Source organism: Thalassophryne amazonica, chromosome 4, assembly GCF_902500255.1.
Source record: "Thalassophryne amazonica chromosome 4, fThaAma1.1, whole genome shotgun sequence".
NCBI classification, from domain to species: domain Eukaryota; kingdom Metazoa; phylum Chordata; class Actinopteri; order Batrachoidiformes; family Batrachoididae; genus Thalassophryne; species Thalassophryne amazonica.
In genome coordinates this window covers 92811970-92837539 of record NC_047106.1, presented here as the reverse complement: position 1 = coordinate 92837539, position 25570 = coordinate 92811970, and the positions used below count along the sequence as shown (strand labels likewise).

At 42.9% G+C, this 25570-nt stretch overlaps 1 protein-coding gene across 1 annotated transcript in view; it reads right to left on the bottom strand.

The window, feature by feature from the left end:
* Window positions 1–22700, bottom strand: part of LOC117508490 (probable G-protein coupled receptor 149) — a 56089-nt gene extending 33389 nt beyond the window's left edge. The window contains exons 1-3 of the mRNA XM_034168261.1: window positions 21703–22700; window positions 15822–16002; window positions 15195–15697 (exon numbers count right to left, since the gene is read on the bottom strand). Of these exons, the coding sequence (XP_034024152.1) occupies window positions 15195–15697; window positions 15822–16002; window positions 21703–22665 (1647 nt within the window). The 5' untranslated portion in view covers window positions 22666–22700. The remainder of the gene's footprint in view (window positions 1–15194; window positions 15698–15821; window positions 16003–21702) is intronic.
* Between the last annotated feature and the right edge of the window lie 2870 nt (window positions 22701–25570).

Here is a 25570-nt window from a genome sequence, read left to right as displayed (position 1 = left end):
GACTAAAGACCATCGAGTGCATGTACACCTTCGCTGCCTCCATGGTCAAATAAGGTCTTATATGTTTAAAGTTTGATAGGTTGAATTTAATGATATTGGACACTCTATTTATATGATCTTTGAAGTTTAATTTTGAATCAAAAGTAACACCAAGATACTTAAATTGTTCTACCACTTGCAATTGTTCTCCATTGACTAAAACAGATGGCTGGTTACTCGATGTCTGCCGTGAGAAAAACATGCAAACGTTTTTTTTTTGGTGTTAAGGTGAAGGCATGAGTTTTGGAGCCAGTGTGAGACTGGCATCATAACCCCAGGAAAGCATTTGCAGCAACTTCATCTTTGGTTTTCCGCATGAACATATATAACTGTGTCATCTGCATATAGCTGCATGTTTACATTCTTGCATACTTTTGACAAATTGTTGACATATAGACTGAATAGGAGTGGTCCCAATATTGAGCCTTGGGGTAACTCCTGCTGATAAGGTTAGATATGATGATTGACAATTTTTTTATTTTATTTTACAAACAGCAGGTGGAACACCTGCAGGAGCATCCTGAGGAGCTTCAGCAGGAACTGTGGAACGACACTTGGCTGACTTTGCGTCACTGTTCCTCTTCAGCATACTGCATCAAAGTGAACACTGTGGAGCCGAGTTTAATTGTGCGCACGTGACAGAAAACTGATTTGTCGTGGCGCGCAGTGAAATGTGATGCCGCATTACAAGTCGTGTCAAAACTTGACAGTTTCCGTGTCACTTCGTAATAACGCGTGACAGTTTGGGCTTCAAGAACCATCACAGGAGCCACTATGAACATTGTCATGTTCTGTTAAGGATCACTACTCATCAAGACGGATCAATACGCTCAGTTGCGACCTCCACGACGTGAGACGAAATAAGGGTGGTGTGTGACATTCGTGGAAGATTTTTTTTGACAGGCAAAAACATGCTCCACGAATATCAAGAATATCACGCACCAACACGCACTATTAAGAAACCTATTCAGATGTGTTAAGTCACGTTAAGAATGTCAGGAATGTGTCATGAATGACAGAAAAATGACATTCATAACGTGTCTTGCTTATGTGTAAATGCACCTTAAGCAGGTACACAAAATTAATGAACAAATTGAAATGGGTGGACCTCAAAAAATTTTCAGACCTCAAAGTTGTGATGTGTTGCTCTATACTCACAAAAATATAAACGCAACACTTTTGGTTTTGCCTCCCATTTTGTATGAGATGAACTCAAAGATCTAAAACTTTTTCCACATATACAATATTACCATTTCTCTCAAATTATTGTTCACAAACCAGTCTGAATCTGTGATAGTGAGCACTTCTCCTTGTTGAGATAATCCATCCCACCTCACAGGTGTGCCATATCAAGATGCTGATTAGACACCATGATTAGTGCACAGGTGTGCCTTAGACTGCCCACAATAAAAGGCCACTCTGAAAGGTGCAGTTTTATCCACCAGCACAATGCCACAGATGTCGCAAGATTTGAGGGAAGTGTGCAATTGGCATGCTGACAGCAGGAATGTCAACCAGAACTGTTGCCTAGTGTATTGAATGTTCATTTCTCTACCATAAGCCGTCTCCAAAGGCGTTTTCAGAGAATTTGGCAGTACATCAACCAGCCCTCACAACCGCAGACACGTGTAACTACACCAGCCCAGGACTCCACATCCAGCATGTTCACCTCCAAGATCATCTGAGGACCATCCACTCGGACAGCTACTGGAACAATCGGTTTGCATAACCAAAGAACTTTCTGCACAAACTGTCAGAAACTGTCTCAGGGAAGCTCATGTGCATGCTCGTCGTCCTCATCGGGGTCTCAGACCTGACTCCAGTTCGTCGTTGTAACCTGTATTTGAGTGGGCAAATGCTCACATTTTGCCTGCCGTTGGCACGTTGGAGAGGTGTTCTCTTCACGGATGATGCGAAGGAGAGTGTTGCAATGCATGAGGCAAATGGTGGTCACACAGATACTGACTGGTATCCCCCCCAATAAAACAAAACTGCACCTTTCAGAGTGGCCTTTATTGTGGGCAGTCTAAGGCACACCTGTGCACTAATCATGGTGTCTAATCAGCATCTTGATATGGCACACCTGTGAGGTGGGATGGATTATCTCAGCAAAGGAGAAGTGCTCACTATCACAGATTTAGACTGGTTTGTGCACAGTATTTGAGGGAAATGGTGATGAATTGTGTATGTGGAAAAGTTTTAGATCGTTGAGTTAATCTCATGCAAAATGGGAGCAAACCCAAAAGTGTTGCGTTATATTTTTGTTGAGTATTTGGAAATAGGCTGGTCGCAATATAGACTGGGTGGGCTAACACTGATGAGATAATGCAAAAATAATCAAATCATTTTATCTGACTGGATTTTGGCCGGTCTGCTGTGTTTAAATATTTCACCACTACACACGACACTGTGACACGGTCAACATCGCTGCTGATTATAATTCCAGCTGTATTTGTTTCCAACAGAACTTAACCAACAGTGTTGCAGGAGCAACATACAGTGAGAAAGCTACTAATAAGATTTAGGATGGCCACGTGCACGCACACACACACACACCAGCAGTCAGTATCTCAGACTAATGCATGATGCAAAGTGAACACCAAAGCCACGCTGCAGCAGCATGCTCTGCGGATTTTCCACCCTCTGGTGATTTTTAAACCAGAACATTTCAGATGTTCAGGTTGAGCAGAGAGATGGGAAGAGAGAATGGTGTTTATTTATGTGTGTGCAGAGTTGCATGTTCCACTGTCTGTTCATGTCCCAGTTTGTTGTGTAAGTTTGCAAAAAGTGGTCTTGTTCTAAATATCACATCTATTCCACCTGTGACTGAGGTAATGCATATAGCTGCACTGCTGTTTGCTGAACATATTTCCTCATCTTTGTCCACTATCACCAATGGCAGCATACATTCATCATTTGGTCTTTGCTATTCATCCTTGTTTAGCAAATTCAGCTGGGTCCAACAAAACAACACAATAATTAAGCATGTGGTGTCACATATTGAAAAAGAGGGCATGCTGTCTATAACAACAATAATTAGGATTAGTGGACAGAGTTTAAAGGGCTTTTCATGAATTGCTCTAATATCAATCAGTATTATTTAAAGGCGGGAGATTACACACTAATAGAGGTTTCAAAGACATATATTAAGGTCTGTATCGAAAACAGCCATTGAGGTGATACATCCTCATCCTTTTGGATAAAAAAGGATGCTTTATTACCTCTGCCAAGGAGGTTATGTTTTCGGTCGCGTCCGTTTGTTTGTTTGTTTGGTTTGTTAGCAGGATTACTCAAAAAATCCTCAACGGATTTCAATGAAATTTTTACCAGAGGTGTATCTTGGCCAAACTTAGAAGTCATCAAATTCTGGTAATGATGTGGCACACGATCCGGATCCAGTAAATTTTTTTTTAAGGATTCTTTATCATTGCAGGATAGGGCCAATTTCAATATTTTTGCATCGGGTCACAAAGGCTGAACAAAAATTAAGTTATGACACAACAATAAATTAGCATTTGTTTCTATTTACTGAATTAACTTGTTATTAGAAAAAAAAAAAGTTCAAGCAGTTTCTCTTTATAAATACATTTGCTGAAGATCTAAGGGTTTAACCCTATATGATGGCTGAGACCAAGCTTTACTAAATTATGAATAACTTTTTAATGATATGAGATAGAAACTTACTTTTTTGCTGAAAAGTTAATTCTGCGGGCTTTTGAGCCATCATCCACCATCTTTGTACTCCTCATAAAGCTGTGTGATGACGTGAGCAATGTGAGTGTCCAATCGGAATTGGTTCACCATCACATGGTTTTCCAAAATCCAATCGCAGGGCATTCACCTCACGTGACACACCAAAGGTTGTTTTTAGGATTGATGTGTTACTAGTTGGCCCGTTTGAATAGTTCCCTGGCTGCTCCAATGCGCTCTGCGCCATTACGCATGGCAAAAGTGAAAGTGAGCAGATGGAGAGCCTCTCATACAATCTCATGTGCTCAAAACAGTGTGTGAGTATCAGGATTGCTCGACTAGTTTTTCTGTGAATGTTACTGGATAAGCCTGTGGCAAGCTCTCTTGCTCTGGCGTAAAGCACTGTTTACCATATCAATGGAGTGAGGGGGAGGGGCCACTCATCAAACTAAATGAGCCTCGAAGTGTGAATGTTGCTTTCAGAGCAGGAGAGAACAAACACACAGTCAACTTCATAGTAGAAGTTTGTGATGTGACCTTTGTGTAATAGTAGACAGAAATTGCTTTGAGATGAAGACAAACAAAATGCATAGACCATTTTGTATATATTGTTGAAAATGTGTATTTGTTTATTGTTTGAACCTTTTTGTTGTACAGTCTTTCACACAAGAGCCCAAATTGCCTTTATAAAGTGTCAAAACAGTTGTTTATTATAGTTTGCTGTGTGTTTTGAATAAATGTGTGTGGAAAATAATTTTCTGCTTTACTTTTTCCTTTCTTATTTCTGATTGTAAGCCTTTATTACACTTGTAAAACACAACTATAGCATATATATTTTGAAAGTACAGGTTGTCCTGAACAGAGACATAAAACTTGATTGTGGGATACAGGGAGAGCTGTTAACAGCAATAATTAAAACATTTATGCCAGGCGAGTGAACTGAAAAAATGCCCTCGGACAACCGAGGGTTAATCACTGAATCTGAAACATGATGGTAGATGCGTGAAACGACGTGCAATAAGTCTCTTTGCCAAAGGGACGTTAGTAACCCTATGGCGTTGCCGGAGGTTTGCGCTCTCCGAGTGCTTCTAGTTTCTTCAGATGAATCCCACCGAAACTAACAGGTGAGAATTTATATTTACTAACGTGTCTTTTATTCTGCCAATCAATGCAATAATGGATGCATTTCGGTTGTTTAAGCCACAGAGTTCAAAACGTGTGAAAAAAGCAGCAGCTTTATAGTCTGTGTATCAGTGGCGGCTGCCCTCCTAGATGTGGAGGGGAAAAGTCATAATATATATATATTTAAAAAGTATTATCAATGTCAGTTTTACGTAATAGTATGCGCCTACATGTAATATGAATGATTAAAACAACACTTCCTCCAACTGACTCTCATTCAACAGTGCATTTCCACCAACAGAAGCAGAGAACGTATCATTCCTCATCTTGGGCGGTCAAGTGCAGCGAAATAACCAATTGTATGTAGTTGCTAGGGAAAATTAATAAATATTTGGCAAATCAACATTGCCAAAATTAATGGCTTTGGGGCACCGGAATTTTAGCCCTTGCTACAAAAATGCGGGAACGTTAGATTGCTACAGTCAGTGATATACGTGATGCTGCAGCTGCTGCTGTCAGTCAGTCAGGCAGGAAGAGATGATGGTGACGACGACGTTTGGCTTATATTTATTATTTATTTTTATTTTGTCTCTGTGTGTTTTGCTGGAGTAAGTTGAAGAACTCTTTGGAGGTTTAAAACGGGACAAAACTAATCAAATAAATGACATCAAAGTTTCGTGGGGATCCTTTTGGAGGCGCATGGAGGTGCGCACATCAGATCTTTCTCGTGGTTTAATGACAATTGCACATCCCGGTTGGAGGAGAGACGTTTGTCTGACTCGTTATAAACCGTGTCAGGCTTCATTCACACTGTCAGCGCGCACACGTCATGGAGGCTGCTGATCTGCGCTCTTTACTGCAGGGTGGAAAGGAGCGCATCCACCTCTGCCAGCTGCGGACTGACTCCTCTGGATCCACTTCAGCTCAGGTGAGCTGACGAGCTGCTCGGATTTATTCCCGAATGTTGCTCCTGGTGTGGAAACGAGGATGAAAATTTAAGATAAAACGAATGAGTGATGTTTTTTTGTTTGTTTTAGGGGGTCAAAGCTGTGATCTTTATTGGGACAGCAGACCAGTTATAATGGTAATAGGGGAGGCCGGGGCTGTTTGTAACAGTGTTCAAAGCTGCAGCCATGCTGGTATTTTGATTTCACTTTACACGTTATGAGGATCAGTTCACAGAAGTGAAATATTATACAGAAGTGAGTATTCCACACTCTAAAACAAATTATTTGCTCAGTTTAAAAACAAAACAAAACCCTAAAATAGCAATTTGCATGTTTTTTTTAAAGAAATTCTAACTCAGCCACAGAGTACACACAAGACACTTATAGTAAGACAAACCCAAGTTTAGCAACACATTTAATTAAGTGGTTTTGTATACTTAATTTGCTTTGTCTGTTGTGTGGGCCGCCAGAAGAGGAGGTACTGCTGGCCCACCACCAGAGGGCGCCCTGCCTGAAGTGCGGGCTTCAGGCACGAGAGGGCGCTACCGCCACGGACACAGCCGGGAGTGACAGCTGTCACTCATTATTTCCTGACAGCTGTCACTCATTCTTCATCATCTCACTCCATAAAACCCAGATGTCATCTCCACCTCATCGCCGAGATATCGTACTTCTATGGAGGTAATATTCTCTGCCAGTATTCTGTGATTTCAAGAGCTATTGTGTTGCAGCTGTCAACCAGAGGACCGGCGTGGGTCGCGACTGTTTCGTCTTACGTCCGTCAGATAAGTGGTTAAACAGACGCTGCACGAGTGTGTGTTAGAGGTGGAGGTGGCATTCCCACCGTTGTTGTTACTGGGTGTACACACACCCACACTTGACTGTCTTTGTTCTTCGCCAGCAGTACCAGATCCGAGGACGGTGATCACCTGGGAATTCGGGACTTGGCGGCTCCAGTATTCACCAGGTTCGGTGGCGGCGGAAATCGTGTGGTTCCGGCTCTTCTCAGGACAGACGTCTTCTATCCTCAAGCCTGCCCACACGTCACCTTTGTGGATTGACTGTTATCAGATTCTGAGATTGTCTGTGTATTCGTTGTGCACCTTCACAACATTAAATTGTTACTTTTTGGCTCATCTATTGACCGTTCATTTGCGCCCCCTGTTGTGGGTCCGTGTCACTACACTTTCACAACAGGATATCTCGGCCAGCGTCATGGATCCCGAGGGGTGTCAACCATCTGTTGGACAGCCAATGGAAGAGCAGGGTGCACAGGCGTCTGCAGGAGGCGTGCTCGGTGAGTTGCAGCAAATCCTCACCGCCTTTACCGCTCGGCTGGATTTGATGTCCGAGCAAAACATCATCCTTAATCGCAGGATGGAGGCTCTCACCGCACAGGTGGAATCGCGCGATCAGAGCGCTGCTGCGGCTCCTCCTCCTGCCGACCCCGTGCCGGGTATTAACATTCCACTGGTCATTCAACAAACCCCCCCCACCATCCCCTGAAGCATACATAAGTCCCCCCTGAGCCGTACGGGGGTTGTGTGGAGACGTGCGCGGACTTTCTGATGCAGTGTTCGCTCGTCTTTGCACAACGACCTGTGATGTACGCGTCTGACACCAGCAAGGTAGCTTATGTTATTAATTTGCTTCGGGGTAAGGCACGCGCCTGGGCTACGGCGCTCTGGGAACAGAACTCACGGTTGTTATCAGCATACACTGGGTTTGTGGGGGAGTTCAGAACAGTGTTTGATCACCCTAACAGAGGAGAGACCGCTTCAACAATGCTGCTGTCAATGCGACAGGGGCGCCGGTGCGCAGCCGAATATGCAGTCGACTTCCGCATCGCGGCTGCGAGGTCCGGCTGGAATAACGTTGCGCTCCGCGCTGCCTTCATAAACGGACTGTCATCAGTCCTGAAGGAGCATCTGGTAGCTAAGGAGGAACCCCGGGATTTAGATGGGCTTATCGATCTCGTTATACGGTTAGACAATCGGTTGGAGGAACGCCGTCGGGAGCGAGGCGAAGGACGTGGCCGGATACGCGCCGTCCCTCTCCCTTCCGGGTTCGAAAAGGGGCCGTCCTCCCCACGCTCCACAGCCGCAGCGCTCCGTGGGGCAACAGCTCCCCCTGCTGACGTTGTTAGGGAAACGCACAGGGCCAAAATGAGGAGGCTGGTCCGCGGGGAGTGTTCTCTCTGCAGCTCAAAGGAGCACATACAGAAAAACTGCCCCAAACGGCCACAACAACAACCGCCCTCAGAGACTGGGCTAAGGGGGGGGTCAAAACATTCATGTGGGACACACACAGATTGCCACACGACTCCCAGTTACAATCCTGAGCGGGGATTTAACCCTTCAAGCCCCAGCACTGGTGGACACGGGGTCAGAAGGGAATTTGCTAGACAGCAGATGGGCAAGGGAGGTAGGGCTCCCTCTGGTGGCGCTTCCTTCGCCATTGCAGGTGTGGGCACTAGATGGCACCCTCCTCCCTTTAATCACACACAAGACACAACCAGTAACTCTGGTGGTGTCTGGAAACCATCGGGAGGAGATTGAGTTTTTTGTAACTCCTTCTACCTCCCGCGTGATTTTGGGCTTCCCATGGATGTTGAAGCACAATCCCCGGATTGATTGGCCGTCTGGGGTGGTGGTTCAGTGGAGCGAAACCTGCCATCGGGTGTGTTTAGGATCCTCGGTTCCTCCCGGTTTACAGGCTAAGGAGGAGGTCAAAGTCCCTCCCAATCTGACGGCAGTGCCAGTTGAGTACCACGATCTTGCTGACGTCTTCAGCAAGGATCTGGCACTCACCCTTCCCCCGCACCGTCTGTACGATTGTGCCATTGATTTGGTTCCAGGCGCTGAGTTCCCGTCCAGCAGGCTGCACAACCTCTCACGACCTGAGCGCGAATCAATGGAGACCTACATCCGGGACTCATTAGCTGCCGGGCTGATCCGGAACTCCACCTCCCCGATGGGGGCAGGTTTCTTTTTTGTGGGCAAGAAAGATGGCGGACTCCGTCCATGCATTGATTACAGGGGGCTGAATGAGATTACGGTTCGCAACCGATACCCGTTGCCATTGTTGGATTCCGTGTTCACCCCCCTGCATGGAGCCAAAATCTTTACTAAGCTGGATCTTAGAAATGCGTATCACCTGGTTCGGATCCAGAAGGGAGACGAATGGAAGACGGCATTTAACACCCCATTAGGTCACTTTGAGTACCTGGTCATGCCGTTCGGCCTCACCAACGCCCCCGCGACGTTCCAAGCCTTGGTTAACGACATCTTGCGGGACTTCCTGCACCGATTCGTCTTCGTATATCTGGACGATATTCTAATCTTTTCTCCGGATCCTGAGACCCATGTCCAGCATGTACGTCAGGTCCTGCAGCGGTTGTTAGAGAACTGACTGTTTGTGAAGGGCGAGAAGTGCGAGTTTCACCGCATGTCTTTGGAGGAGGTACTCCTGGCCCACCACCAGACGGTGGTTGAAATACTTTTTGCCTCACTGTAATAACATTAATTAGTCTGTTAGTTTCTGCTCACTAGCGCAGTTTTGCGTGTTTAAATTCATTTTACTTGTTGTTGCATGAAGCAATAGTACATTTCAAAAATAAATGTTACTTATAGATCAGCGTGACATACAGTGTACATAATGTGCAATTGTTCATAAAAATGGTTCAGGTTGTGCAATGTTACTGTTGCAGTTCAAACCTGCACTGAGGTAGCTATGATTTAAGTACAAACAGCTCTACAGGACCACTTGATGGACTGGTTAAGTACATTTATGGCTCTTGGAATGACACTGTCTCTCTGCATGAAAGCCTCTGTAGTGTTTGCCAGATGGGAAAAGTTCAAATCGACTGTGGCATGGGTGTGTGGGATCCATGCAATACTTCTTTTTCACTTACGTAATGTTGCAAAAGATTTATCTTTTGTCTCATTATTGCATTGTCTCTAAGGGATCCAAAGTATGTTAACAAAAGCCATGTCACGCATTGTTCCCTCACTGGTCAGAACTGCAGTGTTTATGTTTCAAGGTTTACTACAACCCCTGGCAAAAATTATGGAATCACCGGCCTCGGAGGATGTTCATTCAGTTGTTTAATTTTGTAGAAAAAAAAACAGATCACACACATGACACAAAACTAAAGTCATTTCAAATGGCAACTTTCTGGCTTTAAGAAACACTATAAGAAATCAGGAAAAAAATTGTGGCAGTCAGTAACGGTTACTTTTTTAGACCAAGCAGAGGGAAAAAATATGGAATCACTCAATTCTGAGGAAAAAATTATGGAATCATGAAAAACAAAAGAACGCTCCAACACATCACTAGTATTTTGTTGCACCACCTCTGGCTTTTCTAACAGCTTGCAGTCTCTGAGGCATGGACTTAATGAGTGACAAACAGTACTCTTCATCAATCTGGCTCCAACTTTCTCTGATTGCTGTTGCCAGATCAGCTTTGCAGGTTGGAGCCTTGTCATGGACCATTTTCTTCAACTTCCACCACAGATTTTCAATTGGATTAAGATCCGGACTATTTGCAGGCCATGATATTGACCCTATGTGTCTTTTTGCAAGGAATGTTTTCACAGTTTTTGCTCTATGGCAAGATGCATTATCATCTTGAAAAATGATTTCATCATCCCCAAACATCCTTTCAATTGATGGGATAAGAAAAGTGTCCAAAATATCAACGTAAACTTGTGCATTTATTGATGATGTAATGACAGCCATCTCCCCAGTGCCTTTACCTGACATGCAGCCCCATATCATCAATGACTGTGGAAATTTACATGTTCTCTTCAGGCAGTCATCTTTATAAATGCCATTGGAACGGCACCAAACAAAAGTTCCAGCATCATCACCTTGCCCAATGCAGATTCGAGATTCATCACTGAATATGACTTTCATCCAGTCATCCACAGTCCACGATTGCTTTTCCTTAGCCCACTGTAACCTTGTTTTTTTCTGTTTAGGTGTTAATGATGGCTTTTGTTTAGCTTTTCTGTATGTAAATCCCATTTCCTTTAGGCGGTTTCTTACAGTTCGGTCACAGATGTTGACTCCAGTTTCCTCCCATTCGTTCCTCATTTGTTTTGTTGTGCATTTTCGATTTTTGAGACATATTGCTTTAAGTTTTCTGTCTTGACGCTTTGATGTCTTCCTTGGTCTACCAGTATGTTTGCCTTTAACAACCTTCCCATGTTGTTTGGATTTGGTCCAGAGTTTAGACACAGCTGACTGTGAACAACCAACATCTTTTGCAACATTGCATGATGATTTACCCTCGTTTAAGAGTTTGATAATCCTCTCCTTTGTTTCAATTGACATCTCTCGTGTTGGAGCCATGATTCATGTCAGTCCACTTGGTGCAACAGCTCTCCAAGGTGTGATCACTTCTTTTTAGATGCAGACTAACGAGCAGATCTGATGTGATGCAGGTGTTAGTTTTGGGGATGAGAATTTACAGGGTGATTCCATAATTTATTCCTCAGACTTGAGTGAGTCCATATTTTTTTCCCTCTGCTTGCTCTAAAAACGTAACTGTTACTGACTGCCACAAATTTTTTTCCTGATTTCTTATAGTGTTTCTTAAAGCCAGAAAGTTGCCATTTGAAATGACTTTAGTTTTGTGTCATGTCTGTGATCTGCTTTTTTTCTACAAAATTAAACAACTGAATGAACATCCTCCGAGGCCGGTGATTCCATAATTTTTGCCAGGGGTTGTATGTCAGCTCCAACTTTGGAGTTATTTAAGATTAGATACAGAACTTTTGCCAGACTTCACTGCTTTAATTCTGATAGGGGCTTCTCTCTGTGTGTGTGGGGTGTGATACTACACTACAGACACCTCAGCTCTTGCATCACTTTATATTTTATGGGTTTTCACAAGCAGTTCAAAGTTGTGTTTGTCTTAAATAAAATGACTGTACACTATGGCACCTGTGACTCATTGGCCACATTTGGATTGCCAGTGAAATTCCAATTTTTAGATTTTCCAGATTGGAACTAGGTTTGATTTTTTTCCCAAATCTGACTCAAGCCACATAGTAATAGTAATAGTAATAGGAATGGACTTATGCTGAGCACAGACAGACGGACAGATGGATGGATGCAAAGTCTTCAATACCCAATGGCCATATTTTGGCCTTAAGTAAAAATCAAAAAAGAGGTGTATTTACAGGAACATGGTGTCTGGCGACAGCTGTTCTTCAGGTCAATCAGCCAGTGGGAAAACAAACAAACAAATGCTTGGATGCGCACACACTACACAGACACACACGGGCAGCTGCCACCCACCAGCAGCACAAATATATAGAAATACTTACAAAGTTGCCATCAATTGACATTACAATTGAGATCAGTCAAGAGCAGGGGTGGGCAATTAATTTTTACAAGGGGCCACATAGGGAACCTGAATTATGTCCGAGGGCCACACCATCAATAACTCGGCTGTCTCCCATTACAAATTTTACAAAAAATTACCTATTTAATAGCTTTTATATGTAATTTTTATTATTGTAATAATATGTAAATATTTAAATATACCTAAATAAACCTCTCTAATGATTTGCAACACACAAGCTTGACATTTTTAATATATGTAATAATAATCACAGACCTCATGAGGGCCGGACAGAGACATGCCACATGCGGCCCTTTGCATGTGAGTTTAGTTGCAGCATCTGAACTGCAAAGTGACACCAACAGCAGTCATGTGACTGCTTCCATGTGTGTGACTGCATTACTATAGCAACCAATGTAGATAATAGTTAAATATGGATTGTCACACAGATTGGATCTGATCACTTGCTACATGCATATAATGTTGACAGTCAAATCAGTAACATCAGATTTGAATCAGATATGCAATAAATCTGTATTGAAGTGGCAGCCTCAACAAAGCCATTGTGTTCATTTTGGCTCACATGATTAGTTAGTCCAGTGGATCGGTTTGCATTCTCACTACAGGTGAACTGTACCATGGTCTGCCTGGAACCGCCCAAAGCATTACCTTTTCAAATGGACCATGGTCTATTTGTTTGGCCTGCACCAGAGATCAATTGTGTGTCAAGTGATACTCTGATTGGTTTGTTTCCTATCACATCCAAAACAAACCCATGACTATATGACTAAACACATCTCAACCTTAACTTTAAAGACCTTCTCATGGATGCACAGTCCATTAACCCGCCTCCCTCAAGAAAGTCAAGGGTTAATACAATTTATTTACAAATAATCAAGGGGTGTGAAGGTGCTCTATTTATTACTCAGTATCCAGACAATAACGGATTAACAGCTGCTCACATGCCAATGACAGCTGATGCACTTGTACCATCATGTACTGTTTGGCAGAATGTTGAGAATACTAATTATAAAACATTACTTGTGATATTCTATTTATTGGACCAAAGGGAATTAGTAATAGGTCTATTTGTTGACTTAAAAAAGGCTTTTGACACAATCAATCATAACATATTATTTAACAAGTTGAAACTTTATGGGATTAGAGGAGTGGCTCTGAACGGGATTAAAAGGTATTTGCAAAACCGGAAGCAGTTTGTTAAAATCGGGACTGCTGTTCTACATATCTGGACATTGTTTGTGGGGTTCCCCAGGGCTCTGTGCTGGGACCATAATTATTTATTTTATATATTCATGATTTCTGTAAAGTTTCCAGTGTGTTTAAAGCAGTTCTCTTTGCTGATGACGCAAACCTGTTTTGTTCTGGAGAGAATTTGCAGCAATTATTGTTTAAGAGTTGAAATGATAAAGCTGAAGAGTTGGTTTGACATGAACAAATTGTCATTAAATTGGTCAAAAAAAATTATTATTAGTTATTTGGAAATTATAAACTGGATGTACAAATACAGTTAAATATACTTGGGGTAAATATAGATTGTGTCAAGGAAAATAAGTTGTTAGGTGTGATTATTGATGATAAAATTAACTGGAAAGCTCATATTCATCATATTCAAAAGAAAGTTTGTAAAAGTATTGCAATATTGAATAAGGCAAAGTATATTCCAGATGGTAAATCACTACATACTTTGTACTGTGCATTGATTGCACCTTATTTGACATACTGTGCTGACGTTTGGGGTAATAACTATAAAACTACATTACAATCATTATTCATCCTTCAAAAAAGAGCATTAAGAATAATTCATAATTCAGGGTTTCGGGATCATACCAATCCGTTGTTTATTAAATCAAAATAATAAAACTTTATGATGTGATTTCATTTAAGACTGTTCAGTTGATGCATAACGCAAGAAATAAACAATTACCTCTCAGAATTCAAGAATATTTTACGCTGAGAGAAGGAATGTATAATTTAAGGGGTACATTTTATTTTAAAATTGCGGGCGCAACGAGGTGCTTCTGTGTCTCCATTTGTGTCCCCAAAAAATGGAATAATTTACCGGAGAAACTTCAACAATGTCCAGATATTAACCGGTTCAAACATTTATACAAACAAATGGTATTTTCTAGATATGTATTAGATTAATATGGTTGAGTTGTGTTATGTGTAGATGCTGTTGTACTGGAACCTTCATTTTTTTTTTTGTGAGTTGTCTGGAGAAATATTTGACTTCTTTTATCTGTAACTATGTGCTGCTGTGTTCAGATTGTGTGGGATATAAATGTTTATGAACAGGCATATATGCCTGTTTGATTGATTTTATACAGGAGGGTAGGCGTAGATAAGCATTGCTTCTGCCTACGTCTTTCTGCACCATGTATTTGGTTTATTTCCTTATATTTCTTTTTGTCTTTGACTTTTCTGTTATGAGTTTGGTCATTTGTATATGAGTGAATTTCTGTTTTGTATGGGTGTCTAATAAATTATTATTATTATTATTATTAATATTATTATTATTATATAAAACTGCATTAAATGAGTACTGCAGTATATTGGACAATGTGATATTCTGAGGGAACATCACATTTTTTTTGTTTGGTAGCTGCTGCTTCTTATGTATTCTGATTTGAATATTGCAAAAAGTACTGCTGATATGACCTAACATAAATATATTATGGATGCAGCTACTGCCACAGACACTGCTCAGGTCTCCACACTTATCAATAGTGCAAATGTTGGTTTCAACATTGCAAGATTAGATCCAATATTATTAGCATAATTTTGTTTAATTTGTACACATTGTGAGCAAATGGGCCATGCGTGCAACCATCTTTACTTCGAGCATTGACACGTAACTTGGAAACTCCGACATGATCCTACTGAGTAAGTGGAAAAAGAAGAAAAAGAAAACATCTAACCTGAGTAAGTGAGGGAAATGAATGTAGACTGTGGATGGCTGATGAATAAAAATGACTGCATGCAATTATTCTAATAAATTCTTTACTTTGAGCATCAGTGTACCTGTCTGGGTGTTCTCTCTGATTTACTCCTGCACCATTCCCAATCGGTCAGCTCAATTTTCCGACACTCCTCATGCGACAGCCTCCTCTCTGGCCCCTCGAACACTGACGACTTGTCTGTGAGGTCACAGCCCTGCTCATGGTGGTTACAGGGGGGTGAGGGGACGCAGCGGAAGTCATCATCATCTCCGTGGTCATCATGGGGAAGTGATGGACAAGCAGCCAGCGCCTCTCTTCCACCAGTGTCTGCCTCCAATATGAGGTCTGCATGACAGGAGCTATCCACCGGGCACGTGGTGCTGATTTCAAAATCAGGCCCAAAGCTGGAGAGGCCACTGCTTTGTAGTACATCGAGATGAGTAGTGGGGAAGTCGATGTTAAAAAGGCTGTCATAGTCGGGCTTCTCAGTGGGAGGGCTGTGCGGAGATATGGCAGCGTGGGATAATTTGTACACACCATAACCTTGTTGGAAGGAGAGGTTGAATTCGAATCTTCGTTTAAACACTGTGGAAATGCGGTTAAGAACAATGTGAAGTCAAGCCAAATTCTAAGTAAGCTATACAGGAGAATGATAAGAATGACATTTCATAATGTAAAGCCGTTACGTTTCTAAAATGGCCCAGCATACCTGAGGGTTGCTGCAGCGGATCCCGTTTGCAGTTAATGAAGCACCCACATGGCATATGGATCCAGCGCTCAGACAGTACAAACAGTGGAGTGACCGCAGGGGCGAGAAAAGTCAGAAAGAAGCACAGAGTCTCCAGAGATGCGCTGTGCACTTCCACTGCATGCTGCACCAGCACCAATGTCTGTGAATGATAAGAATGGACACCAGTGAGGAGGATTCAGTCATTTAATATTCATCAGGTGAAGGGAGATAAATGAGAGTGAAAGACTTCATGATCCATAACCTGCACATTCTGCGCACCAATTTAAATGCAGATCTTATCATATATCAAAAATGTGTTTTCTGTGCTGCCAGTTCATTTAATAACTTCCTAATGATCCGTGGCAGCTCCTGAAAATTTTCTTGGGGGGGGGGGGGGGGGGCACATTTTTTATAGTGATTAAGGAGAACCATTCAGTATTACCCAATGATGCTATGAGTTGTTTTTTTTATTTATTTATTTAGTCACAGTATTCCTCAACTAATCTCAAACTCAAAATAATAAATTTGTGTGAATTAATTAACATTAAATATATACTTTTCTCACTTCTATGCAGGCTTTAAACCTTTCATGGTATTTATATCCAGATGACCTTTCCATGCTAAGGCTTTGTCTTATTAGAACTCATTTGTTTTGCTGTCTGGCTTACTCAGGGACCAAATACAGTCACACTTCCTGTTGCACCAGTTCATAACTGACCATACACAGGAATCAACATAACAACCTTTCAGTTTGTGTTTAACCTGTTCTGACACTCAAATGTTGCTACTTCAGTTTTGCTTTGTCAATTATATTTTATTTGGTATAGGAGTTACATTGTTTTTTAAACGCCACCAGGCTTTCTTTTTAAGACTACTGCCTAATAAGTTATTAAATGTAGTTGGCTTTTTTTTTATTGTTATTATTATTTTGTTTTTAAATTCAGGCAGAATAACAGGGTGCAATGAACACTTGAATTAAACAACACAAAGAAATCATATGAGCAAGCTTTTTTTCTAATGATATCCTATTTGGTAGCTGAGTATGGAGTTAAATTTGTCTCATGAATACCTGCAAATGCACAGAGGGTCATCTACAAATATTCCTTGATTTGCACGTGTTTTGTGATCCACAAACACAAATTTCTGATTTGTAAATTGTGTGTTGCTTTTTACAAATAAACGTGTATAAATGTATGTCAATTAACACTCAAACCTTCAGAATTAGCATGTTAGGGCCCCTTCACACATAGTGCGAAATTTGGTCAAACACAACAAAACAGCGTGAAACAGTTCGAATTAGCACACCACAAAACATCGCGCGAGAGTTCGTGCACATGACGGTGTCTTTCGAGCAGGAACAGTGCAAGGTGCACCACATCACGCCGCTTATGTGGAATAAAAAAAGAAAAACAGCAGCCACCTGTGGGGCTACATCGAGCCGCTTATGTGAAATAAATTTAAAAAAAGAAGAAAAAACATACCACCCATGGGACTGGAACTCGCGTCTTCCAAAGACTCAGTCAGAAACTTTACCACTGAGCTACGGAGCTGTCCTTTGAAAGCTGCAGGAATTTGCCTCATATCAGGAAGGACATGGAAGTATTACAAAAAAAAATTAAATCACACACCATATAAAAACACTGCATTTATCAAGCAGGCAGTACAAATATGATCCATCTAGTCCTCTGTCGATGACCCATGGTCACTGACATACAATCATAAAATGACATGAATGAGAAGCAGTGTGCTCTGATGTCCGGTGCGTCCAGTCAGCCTGTGCACATCTTCCCGACACGCGTCTCTTGTGGACGGCGCGCCGCAGCACTGACACTGCATCATGTGGAATAGAGCTCATGTGGGTGACGTGATGGTCTTTTTAATTATGTCCACGTAAGTACAGCAATCAGACACACACGCCTCACAGTGGACAGTTGTTCGTCCATGTCTGTCCAAACACAGTAGGTGTTAGGGTTAGTCCAGCTGGGATATCCAGAATGACAGATCCCCACAGCTGCTTCTTTCGGAAGCCACACTTCCTGTCAGTGGAGTGCACGCACCCACATGTCAGTGTGTGTGTTTGCAAAGTCACACTCGTGGGGAACTTAGACAAATTTCACTGTGAGTGTCTGCAGTCATTTGTCGTGCCAAGAGTGTGACTGGTCACAAATTTTCTAAGTGCCATGCGAGCGGTGTTAGATGTTCGTGTGTGTCACCTGGAATTTGGCCGGCACCTGCCACGAGAGGGTGCGATGAGTTCGCACAGCGCACACTGTCTTTCAGCTGCTGGTGTACGCAAATAGTTGTAAGCAACAGGTGTACGAGGCGTTAGAGGCAGGTATGGTTCTACATGTTTTGCATACAATTCCTGCTTTGTGTGCACTTCGACCAAACTTTGCACTATGTGTGAAGGGGCCCTTACTTTAAAAGATATGTGCAACATTTCACTTTGTAAAAATGACAGTGTTGCTGTTTATGTTGATAAACTGTCCAGAATTGGTTTTGTTTGAGTGAAACTCCGGAAAGAAAAACAAAACAATTTCACCTTTCCCAGCAATCATTAGGTGAAAGTAGGAGAACACTGTGGACAGGCCAACAGTCTATCACAGGGCCACGCACATTCAACTCTCACTTATGGACAATTTAGTCACCACACACAGTCACCTGTGTGGTTTTGGTAGAGGGACGAACCCAGACCACCCGGAGACAATCCACACAAACATGGGGAGAACATGCAAATTTCACACAAACTACAGAAGGTTGGATTGGAACCAGTGACCATCTGGCAGGGAGGCAACAGTCCTAACCACGAAGCCACCATGTTGCCCATGTTTGCAAAATGCTTCAGACTATTATGTTTGATACATCAAATGTATTCTCTTAATTTAACACAAATCAACCAGGTTTACTGTGCTTCATCGGAATACTTTTGCATACTTGAATTTTTTTAGATACTTCAACTTAAAGGGTTTAAGGCAGTTTCCTCTGTCTTTTTAAGATGCCCTAACTTACCACAATTTACATTGTACACATCCCCTAAGACCCATCAAGCCCGTGCTTATTCCCGGATACTGTAGTGTGAAGAACATAGCATATACAATAAAATCATTTCAATGCATGCACCAGCATAAATCAGTGAAAATACTGAAAAAGCCCAGCATGCACATTGAATAGGGCTAGCTGTTGACATGATGACTGCATTAAAGCCTTGGAATGTCCCTGATCCTTTGTAACTCTTCTTTGTATCTTTGTACCAAGTGAATGATATTGTTGGTTATGATCATACTGAAAGTCTCCATCTCTTGAGCTTCTGAAAATAGATATCATCTGCATTCATTCAGTCTTAGTTCTACAAAAATAGGAGTACTGATGACATCAAATAATCAATTTTACAACATAGGCAGATGAAGTAACACCAGTTTAAATGTACTGTATGTGGCATGGTACAATATTACAATGCATTTCAGACAGCATATAGTAAAACAGAGCAAACAGCCACAGTACATACAGTATATGTGACATAACAGTGCAGAGTGCAGCACTCCAACGTTACAGCAGAGAGCAATTTGTAAATTACCTCCATAATTTCCTCTCTGAAGGTCTGTAGGCCAGAGTTGCATGCATTTCACAGTCTCATTGTTCTATCTATCTATCTATCTATCTATCTATCTATCTATCTATCTATCTATCTATCTATCTATCTATCTATCTATCTATCTATCTATCTATCTATCTATCTATCTATCTATCTATCTATCTATCTGTCTATCTGTCTGTCTGTCTGTCTGTCTGTCTGTCTGTCTGGATTCTGGATAAAATGGAAACAGGTGTGGTTGAATGTACATGCATCTTGTCTGCCATAGGCTTAACACTGCCACCAGCTGAATGGTAGATAGATGGTTGATGCAAATTACAAACATGTAGGTAGATGTGAAAAACACACAGGGCAGGTGTTCTCCAGGAACAGGGCTGGTGACCCCTTTTCTAAAGTTACATGTACATCACCACCTGCTGTATGGTAGGCGAATGCTGGATGGATGATGAAAATTAGAAGTAGGTGTGTTTGTCACTGAGAGACAGACCTTTAACACAGAAATGTACTACATTTTTGTATGGTTTAAAAGCAGTGACGTTTTAAAACTCAAAAAAATAACACGGTCCTGCACAACTCTGGAAGGATTTTGCATGAATGGAGCTGAAGCAGATATGTCTTCTTTCTGTCTGCCTGCGTGTGTGTGTGGTTTTGTAGTTAGGTGGAACTTGAAAGGGGTCCCCTCATCAGTTTCTTGTAATTCTAAAGCATAGGTCTTGTGGCCACCAGCGTTACCACTGTTTGTTTAGTTAATAGACCAAAGTATTGTGTGAAAAATTGTAGTCATCTCCTGTGACTGTGCTCATATCCAGTGTTGTACATTTGAAGTACCAGTTCTGTTTGCCATTACAGCCTGTTGACTTTGCAATGCATCATTTAAAATTGTTTTTTTTTTTTGGGGGGGGGGGGGGGGGGGGTGAATTCGGATTCAGGTGAGGTCCAGGTCAAGATATGAATCACATATCTTATTTTGAGTCCTTATCAACCTTTGTTTTATTTGTATTAGGAAGTGTTACAGCTTTTAGACAGGAACTGTAAAGTAAGTTCCTTCAGCTTCTCCCTTGTTTCACTAGCCACAGCAGATTCGAGGTGAATGTGCATGTTGATTTGGCACAAGTTTTACGCTGGATGCCCTTCCTGACACAACACCACATTACATGGAGAAATGTGGCAAGGGTGGGGTTTGAATCAGGAACCTTTATGATTTCTTGAAATACAATCTTGAATTTCACTCAGCAAACTCATTTTGAGCTTTATTACATCCGCCAATTAAAATCATCTGTATTTTTTTATTTGTCTGTCTGCCTGTTAGCAGGGTTACATCAAAACTACAGCACGGATTTTGATGAAATTTTCACCACAGATACATATTAGGCTATGGAAGAACCCATTACATTTTGGAGGTGATCTGGATCCAGATTCTGGATCACATTTCACTTTATATAGGCTTTGAATGATTACATTATAAAAATAACAACTATTTCACGGATTCTCACTAAATTTGCACCACAGATAGATATTAGGGCATGGATGACTCCACTGAATTTTGGAGGTGATCCAGGCCCGGATTTTGGATCAAGGTGTCATTTTATATAGGCTTTGAAGGATTATGTCAAAACTACTTTACGGATTCTCACCAAGTTTAGATAGATATTAGGGCATGAAAGACTCATGGTTTACCAATTTGTGAATTAAATATCACATTGCAATATCTTTATCGGTCAGACCATTCTGGATCAGTATGCAGGTACTGTATTGTGTTGTGGAATTCGGATTTAGGTGAAGTCTGAGTCAAGATATGAATCACATATCTTATTTTGGTCCTCGTCAACCCTTGGCGGACGTCAGAAATCTCTGATGGCTCTTGTTTTATTTGCAATAGGAAGTGTTGCAGCTTTTAGGCAGGAACTATAAAGTAAGTTCCTTCAGCTTCTCCCTTGTTTCACGAGCCACAGCAGATTCGAGGTGGATGTGCATGTTGATTTGGCACAGGTTTTACGCAGGATGCCCTTCCTGACGCAACTTCACACTCCATGGAGAACTTTTTGCCTGTTACATATGACTCAAAACAAACAAACAAACAAAATTCCTTGACTCTTTCACTTAAGATTTTCAAGACAACGTTTTATATCTTACTAAAATTATACCAAGAGATTTTTCTTATGTTCAATATAATGTGATATTCTGATTGGAAATTAGACAAAGATACTTGGTAAATAAAATACTTTTTTAAGTGTAAAAGTTGTGAGAATGATTGATTCATTTGCTTACCATCATTGGCATCCACAAAACCACCCTGACCACCGCCAGGATCATGGAGAAACGTTTTTGCGCAAACACTGCCGGCGTGTCGCCCACAGCCGGCACCCCGCGCACGCCCACAGACACGCAGCTGTCTCCGCCGCCCCGGAGCTGCAGCCGCGTCCCCCACGAACTCGGACTCAGCTCGTTGTAGCCGCCGAAACTTTTGTCCAAACTGTCCCGGGAGAAGGACTGGAAGTCGCAGAGGGCCGCGGAACCGCTCAGCGCGCGCTCCATCTCTCCGTAGCCGGGACACAGCAGAGTCCTCTGGGGCTCCCTGGAGCACAGCAGCTGGTAGGTCAGCGGCACGAAGAAGATCAGCAAGCCGGACAAACACAGCGAGTACACGCAGAACAGCAGTAGGGTGTAGAAGCTGTCACTCTCCGGGAAGCAGCCCAGAGAGGACGGGGTGAAGCTGCCCCATCCGCACACAGGCGGGAGGCTGACGGCCAGGCTGACCGCCCACACGCCCGCCACAGCCCACATCACCGCCACGGGCCGGCGCGCCGACTGGAGCACCCCGAACCTCCTGGTGACATAAAAAGTGTAAGCTGCTATAAGGCAAGCCTTCATGTTGCTGGAGACCCCCTGGAAGACGTAGAGGAGTCCCGACAGAGTGCACAGACTCCCCGATCCGCCGCCCTCGTCTTTCTCCCACTGCAGGAGCATGAAGAGGGAGAGCGGCACCACGCTCAGCAGGTCGTCCACGGACATGGAAGCCACGATCACGCACAGGGACGTTTTCCTCCTCATCCGGATGAGGCAGAGAAGCGAGTACACACCTCCGGCAAACGTAACGGCGGCGATCGTTACGCACAAAGCGAAAAGCAACATGCGGATTCTCCTCTCCGCCTCCGACGGGTCCTTCTCGTACGCGTCCGTGGATAAGGAGCTCTGGTTGGGCGCCGGGGAGCTGAGGTGCGTCGTTGACATTTTTTTTCTCTCTCGCTCAGTGAACTTTGTCTCCTTTTCGGTACTTTTGTAGGGGCTGGAAAGCTTTGGCTGATGAAAGTTTAGCGCGTTTTGGCACAAGCTGCAGCGTACAATCCCACAGTAGGAGAGACGAGGATGAGGGAGACGCGGTGCAACATCTTCGTCAAAGCTGGTGTATGTTCGCGGTCCAAACCAGCCCAGGCAGCTCCTCTCGGTTCCAGCTGATGATCGACGGGATGTCGTCACACGGCTCCAGTCATCTGGGGGTGGGCCAAACGCAGCGTACTGTCCGCGTAAAACCGCAGCTTCACATCCAGCTTGCCTTTTCATTTGTTGCTTGGCTCGTTTGTTCTAGTAATTTTTTTTTCTGTGACCCATCAGGTCGAGTCCAATCCTACTCCCCCCCCACACACACACATAAGCAAGCACTTTTTCCTCATTTTACCACTACTGAATACAAATGAGTACAGTACGTAATAGCAATTATGGAATTATGGATGCTTTTTGTTCTTGAAACCACTGCGCACATGTGTAAGTAGCAGTGTTGTGTGGGCCGCCAGAAGAGGAGGTACTGCTGGCCCACCACCAGAGGGCGCCCTGCATGAAGTGCGGGCTTCAGGCACGAGAGGGCGCTGCCGCCACGGACACAGCCGGGAGTGACAGCTGTCACTCATTAATTCCTGACAGCTGTCACTCATTCTTCATCATCTCACTCCATAAAACCCAGACGTCATCTCCACCTCATCGCCGAGATATCGTACTTCTTTGGAGGTAACTTTCTCTGCCTATATTAATTGATTCTAAGAGCTATTGTTTTGCAGCTGTCAACCAGAGGACCGGCATGGGTCGCGACTGTTTCGTTCTACGTCCGTCAGATAAGTGGTTAAACAGACGCTGCACGAGTGTGTGTTAGAGGTGGAGGTGGCATTCCCACCGTTGTTGTTACTGGGTGTACACACACCCACACTTGACTGTTTTTGTTCTTCGCCAGCAGTACCAGATCCGACAGTCGGGGACGGTGATCACCTGGGAATTCGGGACTTGGCGGCTCCAGTATTCACCAGGTTCGGTGGCGGCGGAAATCGTGTGGTTCCGGCTCTTCTCAGGACAGACGTCTTCTATCCTCGAGCCTGCCACACGTCACCTTTGTGGATTGACTGTAATCATATTCTGAGATTGTCTGTGTATTCGTTGTGCACCTTCACAACATTAAATTGTTACTTTTTGGCTCATCTATTGACCGTTCATTTGCGCCCCCTGTTGTGGATCCGTGTCACTACACTTTCACAACAAGCAGTTTATAGTAATTTCATTCAGAAAGCATGAGCACTAGTAATTTGGTTTAGGTGCATGCAGAAGCCTTTTGTTAAATCTCTGAAAGCCAGTTTCAGCTAATTGGTTTCTATATTTCAAAAGCTTTAGGGTCAGGAAGGTCAGATATGAAAGATGGAAAAACAAAAGCCATATAGTTTATAACTGCTCTGTGACTGAAAACAGTGATGCAGTGAGGATGAGCAAAGTGAGTCAGGATAAAGTGCACATTGAAGTCAATGGATTTAAGGAGCTGTCCTTGGTTTTGTTTCTGCCTGTTGTGTTCCCTTTTTTACTCAGTTTTTGCCTTTTGAATGTGTGATTTCTGACACTACATGCTGGTAAAGATAAAGATAAACTTTATTGATCTCACAGAGGAGAAATTCACATGTTACGTCAGCTCTTAAAACACACACATGTGGGTGCAAGTAGAGGAAAATGTTCATCAAACAGCGTGTGCAAGATAAGCAATAATAATAATACTTGTAACAGTATAAGACATAAGGAATGAGGTAGAAATAGAATATGTGTGTGTATATATATATATACGAGGGCTGTCAATAAAGTAACGGTCCTTTTTATTTTTTCAAAAACTATATGGATTTCATTCATATGTTTTTACGTCAGACATGCTTGAACCCTCGTGCGCATGTGTGAGTTTTTCCACGCCTGTCGGTGACGTCATTCGCCTGTGAGCACTCCTTGTGGGAGGAGTCGTCCAGCCCCTCGTCGGAATTCCTTTGTCTGAGAAGTTGCTGAGAGACTGGCGTGTTGTTTGAACAAAATTTTTTCTAAACCTGTGAGACACATCGAAGTGGACACGGTTCGAAAAATTAAGCTGGTTTTCAGTGAAAATTTTAACGGCTGATGAGAGATTTTGAGGTGATACTGTCCCTTTAAGGACTTCCCACGGTGCGACACGTCGCTCAGCGCTCTCAGCCGCCGTCGTCAGCCTGTTCAAGCTGAAAACCTCCACATTTCAGGTTCTATTGATCCAGGACGTCGTGAGAGAACAGAGAAGTTTCAGAAGATGTCGGTTTCAGCATTTTATCTGGATATTCCACTGTTAAAGGAGATTTTTTTAATGAAAGACGTGCGGACGGGTCCGCGCGTCGGGACGCAGCCGCTGCGACGCTCCGCCACAGGAAAAACACCTCTGTTGAAAGTCTTAAGGACAAGTTGGAACATGTCCAGCTGTTAAACAATTTCTCATATACTCACTCCACTGAAAGCCATCAAAAGCCGCCTGGATTTTACAAATGGCTATCAACACGGAGGTGTTTTTCCTGTGCCGCCGCACCGCGTCGGCTGCGTCCCGACGCGCGGACCCGTCCGCACGTCTTTCATTAAAAAAATCTCCTTTAACAGTGGAATATCCGGATAAAATGCTGAAACCGACTTCTTCTGAAACTTCTCTGTTCTCTCACGACGTCCTGGATCAATAGAGCCTGAAATGTGGAGGTTTTCAGCTTGAACAGGCTGACGACGGCGGCTGAGAGCGCTGAGCGACGTCTCGCACCGTGGGAAGTCCTTAAAGCGACAGAATCACCTCAAAATCTCTCATCAGCCGTTAAAATTTTCACTGAAAACCAGC